Source organism: Carettochelys insculpta, chromosome 22 (genome assembly GCF_033958435.1).
Source record: "Carettochelys insculpta isolate YL-2023 chromosome 22, ASM3395843v1, whole genome shotgun sequence".
NCBI lineage: Eukaryota > Metazoa > Chordata > Testudines > Carettochelyidae > Carettochelys > Carettochelys insculpta.
Genome location: NC_134158.1, coordinates 8,546,746 through 8,552,745, shown reverse-complemented (window position 1 = coordinate 8,552,745; position 6,000 = coordinate 8,546,746). Strand labels below are relative to the sequence as shown.

The 6,000-nt window shown below is 54.1% G+C and overlaps 1 protein-coding gene across 1 annotated transcript in view; it reads left to right on the top strand.

Moving 5' to 3' along the window:
- Positions 1–1,330: 1,330 nt before the first annotated feature.
- The window catches only part of LOC142024672 (E3 ubiquitin-protein ligase TRIM39-like), a 34,330-nt gene continuing 29,660 nt past the window's right edge, over positions 1,331–6,000 (top strand). Inside the window, exons 1-3 of the mRNA XM_075016824.1 lie at positions 1,331–1,385; positions 4,617–5,066; positions 5,754–5,849. Of these exons, the coding sequence (XP_074872925.1) occupies positions 4,659–5,066; positions 5,754–5,849 (504 nt within the window). The 5' untranslated portion in view covers positions 1,331–1,385; positions 4,617–4,658. The remainder of the gene's footprint in view (positions 1,386–4,616; positions 5,067–5,753; positions 5,850–6,000) is intronic.

Genomic DNA, 6,000 nt, shown 5'->3' with positions numbered 1-6,000 from the left:
TTAGCCAGGCTGGGTAGGAACGGTGGTCTAGTCTCTGTTTGTCAGAGGTTGGAAATGGACAACAAGAGATGGCTCACCTGATGATTCCCTGCTCTGTTGACCCCCTCTGGGGCATCACTCTGTTAGAAGACAGGACACTGGGCTAAATGGACCTTTGGTCCCATCCGGGGTGGCCGTCCTTATGTTCTTCGCCCAGGGTCCCGTCTTCCCAGAGTGGCCAATGCCAAGTGCTCCAGAAGAAGTAAACAGAGGGAATCATCCGTTGATCACATTTGCACAGGCCTCGTTGCATATAACAAAAATTTATTCTGCCCCTGGATGACAAAAATTAGAGGGGGGACTGCTTGCCATGCCCCCCTCCTTGGTATCACCTGCAAGCATTATCAGCGTTCATGGCCAGGGTTCCTCCTAATTTTTAACCTTTAGGTGTAGAATAAATTTTGTTAGGTGCACTAAGGCACGTGAAGAGGTGCACCACCCATAGAAATATATCTTGCTGGCTGTGGGTGCTCTGCTCATCAGCTGGGTGGCCCCCGAATCTCTCCCGGATGGCTGCCCAGGTGCTCAGTTTAGGGTGGTTGCAAGTGATTCGGAAGACATGGCTGTAAGTGGAAATGATCTGGGCAAACTGGAACTTAAGGGTCTGAGGTAAGCGGGATGCAGTTCAGTCAGGACAAATGCAACATGCTGCCTTTAGGGGGGCACACGCGGAGTGGGAAGTGTGTGTCTGGGGAGGAGTGAAACGCACACACACACGAGTGCAGCAAAGTTACAACGCTCTGAAGTGCCCTTGCGAACCAAGCTACAGCCCTGGGAGCTGTGCGCCCGGCATGGGAGGTGACGTGTGTGTGTGCGGGGGGGGGTGCACAGGGGATCACCTGCATCCCTACGGGTCAGCCCCCCTTTGTACCCCCCCGTCAGCCCCTTGCTGATACGCACCACCTGCTGCTGGTTGTGTGCGCTCTGTGAATCGGCTGGTCGACGCTGAATCTCTCCTGGATGGCTGCCCAACTGCCCAGGTTAGAGGGAACGCTGGTCCCAGGGTTTAAAAAGGACTAGAGAAATTCATGGAGGACAGCTCCTGAGCCGTCCCGGCCATAGGACGAGGCGAGGCCGCCACGCCAGGCATCGTGCTTTGGATGTGAGCTGGAGGAGTAAATGAGATCTTTCGCAACATGGGAGAACCGAATTAAGGCAGCCGCAGCATTGCGAAAGGAGCTCTCCCCTTTGCAGCCAGGGCATTGCGAAAGGAGGCCGGTAATAGCTCTGCTGTGTTCACACACTTTCCTTTCCAACCTCGAAGGCGGGAGGTCGGCAAAAGTCGTTTGTGGGGACCAGCTGGCTAAGCAGCAGTGCAGCAGAGAAGGACCTGGGGATGACAGTAGGTGAGAGGCTGGATGTGAGTCAACAGTGTGTCCTTGTAGCCAAGTAGGCTAACGACACATGGGGGTGAATTAGGAGGAGCATTTCCAGCTGATCTAGAGAAGTGATTATTCTCCTCTGCTCGGCACTGGTGAGGCCGCGTCTGGAGTGTTGCGTCCAGTTCTGGGCCCCCCAGGATAGAAAAGATCATAGAATCATAGACTCCTAGGGCTGGAGGGGACCTCAGGAGGTCATCGAGTCCAGCCCCCTGCTTCAAGCAGGATCAGCCCCACTAAGTCATCCCAGCCAGGGTTTGGTCAAGCTGGGACTTAAAAACCTCCAGGGATGAAGATCCCACCACCTCTCTAGGTAACACATTCCAGTGCTTCACCACCCTCCTGGGGAAACAGTTTTTCCTAATATCCAACTGACACCTCCCCCTCTGTAACTTCAGACCATTGCTCCTTGTTCTGCTGTCTGACACCACTGAGAACAGCCTCTCTCCAGCCGCTTGAGAGCCCCCCTTCAGGAAGCTGCTATTAAATCACCCCTCAGTCTTCTCTTCTGCAAACTAAATAAACCCAGATCCCTAAATGTGGATGTGAATGCACTGGAGCGGGTTCAGCAAATGGCAACCAAAATGATTTGGGGGCCTGGAGAACATGACCTCTGAGGAGAGGCTGAGGGATTTGGGCTTATTTAGTTTGCAGGAGAGAAGACTGAGGGGTGATTTGATAGCAGCCTTCAACTTCCTGCAGGGGGGCTCGAAAGCGGATGGAGAGAGGCTGTTCTCAGTGGTGATGGATGGCAGAACAAGGAGCAATGGTCTCAAGTTACAGAGGGGGAGGTGTAGGCTGGATATTAGGAAAAACTCTTTCCCCAGGAGGGTGGTGAAGCCCTGGAATGAGCTTCCTAGAGACAAATATCAGAGAGGTAGCGGCTTAGTCTGTATCCACAAAAACAACAAGAAGTCCTGGGGCACCTTATAGACCTTTTTCCATGGTGGTCTCGTGGTTGGGACCCAGCCCTGCTGTGGCCCACATTTGATTCCCCCTCAGGGAACACAAATCTTTCGGAGCATAAGCTGTCGGGGGCGAAGACCCACTTCCTCAGATGAATGGTCTTCGCCCACGGAAGTTTATGCTCCAAAAATCTGCAAGTTTATAGGGTGCCACAGAATTTCTTGTTACTGTTACCTGGGGAGGGGATGGATCCTCCATCCCTGGAGGGGTTTAAGTCCCCACTTGACCAAGCCCTGGCTGGGATGATTTAATTGGGGCTGATCCTGCTTGAAGCCGGGGGCTGGACTCGATGACATCCTGAGCTCCCTTCCAGCTCTGGGCTTCTGGCTTCTGTTTTTTTTCCTGCTTGCTGCTGCTAGGTCCGAGTACCCTGCTTCTGCCCTGCTAGATTTGTGCCTTGCAGGGACAGTGTTTTCCCTTTTCCACCAGCGGGACCCACCACCAGCCCCAGTGTCCCCCTTCTAGCACAGGTGAGTACCAGCTGCCAGTGTCCGCCAGGGCCCCTCGTCCTGAGCCCAACGCTGGTGTCCCCCAGCGCCCCACAGCTCCCCCTTCTTCCACCCTTTCGCCCCCTCCCAGGACTGGGTGCGTGGGGTCCTTACCACCAGATTCCAAGCTGGGGGGCGGAGGGGGGATAGCCCTTATCATGTCCTTTATGCCTTTTTCTGGTCTCCAGCCTTGGGGTTCCCCTCCCTGTAATACCTAGGGGTGTGGTATCTGACCTTTCCAAAAAGAGGACAGCCCCGAGAGGGAGTGTGTCTGGACCAGTGTCTCTCCACTCCTGGTGTAGCCCAAGCTGGCCAGCTGCCTGAGCCCCGTGCTGCTGGGGCTGCCTGCTGGAGGTCCTCCCCTCCTGCAAAGCCAGGCACCCCCAGCCCCCTCCATCTAACCACATCCTCCTTCTCCCCCCCGCACTCGCTCACCTTTGCAGCAGGCACCCAGGTCCACGTGGCCTTTGCCGGCTGCCTGCTTTTTATAGCAGCTGTGCCCAGTCGCCCATGTGAAGTGGCAGGGGCTGAGAGGTGGAAGCAAAGGCCGGATCTTTCTTGGGGTGGGGGGGAAGATGGGGGGGCTGCGTTGCCACCCCCCCCCCCGGAATTTCTTCATGCCTCCCCTGGGGGCCACACCCCCCTGGAAAACCACAAGCTAGACAGACCATCGGTCTGGCCCAGGGTGGCTGCTCTTATGTTCTGAGATTGGAACGTCCGCCAGGGACCAACATGGTCCTTTTCTGTCTGATTTCCCACTGCAACAGGCCATATACCCCAGGGGTCAGCAACCTTTCCGAGGCAGCGTGCCGAAATGCGGCCTCTCCGTACCGGTGCCCGTGGCCCTTTTTAAAGTCACTAAGGGCAGGTCCTCGCAGCAGAGTTATTTCAAAATAACACTGTGGGCGTCTGCATGCCGCACCTGCTGTTTCCAAATAATCTCTAAGCAGCGGACGGCTTATTTTGAAATTGGCAAACCTCGCTGCATGAGGAAGGGGCGTATTTCAAAACAGCGATTTCCAAATAGGGGCTGTGCGGCGACGCTGTCTCTGTGCTTGCATTCCTCGTTCAAAAGAGGCATGCAAAGGGGGGGAATCAAAAATGCGACGAGGCACTGATTTACATATCTCGTGCCTCATTTGCATATTCTCTTTTCGAAATCGCTTCTTTTGAAAGAAAAGAAAGCAGTGCAGATGGGGCTCTTTCCAAAGTAAATCCTGTCTTCAAAAGAGCCCTCCTTCCTGAAACAAAACAGGGAGAAGGGGTCTTTTGAAAATGGGGTTTACTTTCAAAAAAGCTCCGTCTACACGGCTCTCTTGCTTGCTTTCTTTCGAAAAGAGATTATGCAAACGAGGCACCAGCTATGCAAATCAGCACCTCATTTGCATCTTCAGTTTCCTCCATTTGCATACCTCTTTTGAAAGAGGCGTGAGTGGCTAGGCAGAGCTTTAGACGTGTCCTGGGTGTTGCCAGAGCGGATCGACAGAGCCATCTGTTTTGCAGTGTTGCCATTAGTGGTTTCGTTGGAAGATATTTCGTGTATCTCATGCTAGATAGCAGAGAGATTTAGTCTCTTAATTGCAGTTTGTTTTTTTAACCTGGGAATTGAGTGGTATTTTTCCCAGCACTGGAAGGGTCACATTGTTCTCCAGGGCCCTTAGGGGCTGAAATGAGATGGGGCTCATTCCATCCCAGCAAATGAGCCGTCTCCGTGAGCAGAAATGCTTCTGTTTTCTTCCTCCAGCTGAGGGAAGGGAGGTGAAACCGCTTGTCCTCACAGAGAGCCATGGGAACTGTGGACCAGCTCCACGAGGAAGCTTCTTGCTCCATCTGTCTGGAGTATTTCCATGAACTGGTCTCCATCCACTGTGGGCACAACTTCTGCCGGGCTTGCATCGCACGGCGCTGGGGGGCTGTGGCAGCCGACTTCTCCTGCCCTCAGTGCCGACAGACCGCCCTGCAGAGAAACTTCAGGCTCAACAGGGAGTTGGCGAACACGGTGGAGCTGGTGAAGCAGCTGAGGTTGCCGCCGACCAAAGGGCCAGAGGAGGGGAAGGCGTGTGAGAAACACGGGGAGCCTCTGAAACTCTTCTGCGTGGAGGACAAAGAGTTGATCTGCTTGGTCTGCAGAGAGGCCGGCTCTCACAGAACTCACCCTGTGGTTCCCTGCGAGGAGGCGGCCCAGAAGTACAAGGTAGGACGTCATTGTCCAAAGAGGCTCTTTATGCCTTGTGTATGTTTTTCGGTTGGCTGGCTGTTCGCATCCCCAACGGCAGGAGTTCAGTAAAACCCAGTGCGATTTTGGGTCTTTGCTGGGAAATTTCTAGACTCAACGTTGCGGTGGATTTCCAGTTTAGCTCCCACATCCCGTTCCCTGCTTGACGGGTGGCCTGCTTGTGCTCACAGCAGACTCCTCCGATGGAATTCTGGACCAGATCTTCAGGCCTCTGGATTCCATAAATATCAATGGAAATCAGAAGCCCAGATACCTTTGAAAGACTAGGCCTTGGCCCAGGCATTTCTGACCCGTGCTCCTGATAACCGGGTTTATTTCCAGTTGAACCTGGATGCTTAAGATCTCATTCATTCCTTTTGCTCACCAGTGTCCCTGCAAGGAGTGGTGCTGTTGCGTTACCGATAGGACAAGGGGCTTAAATTGCAGCAAGGGGGGCTTAGGTTGGACGTTAGGAAAAAACTTCCTCACTGTGAGGGTGGTTGAACAGTGGAATAAATTGCCCGGGGAGGTTGTGGAATCTCCATCCCTGGTTAGATAGACAACCATCAGGGATGGTCTAGAACTTTTAAATGAAGTCTGAACGGGACCCAATCTCCCAAGCTCCCCTTAAGAAGAAATCCCGCTGAGCCCTTTTTCTCTGCGCAGGAGCAAGTCAAGGCCCGCCTGCAGGCTCTGAAGGAAAAGCGAGAAAAACTCCAGGGATGGAAACTGGCTGGAGAGAGGAGGAGCTGGGAGTTTATGGTAGGTGCCCCAAGTACAGAGGTGGGCATGGCTAGCTCAGTCTGTACGTCAGTGCTACTGGCCCTGTCCAGCAGAGGTGACTTGTGTGGTGATTCCAGGGGTGGCCCAGCCATGTTCCCCTGCCCCACCTCCTCCCCGCCCTTGCCCCACC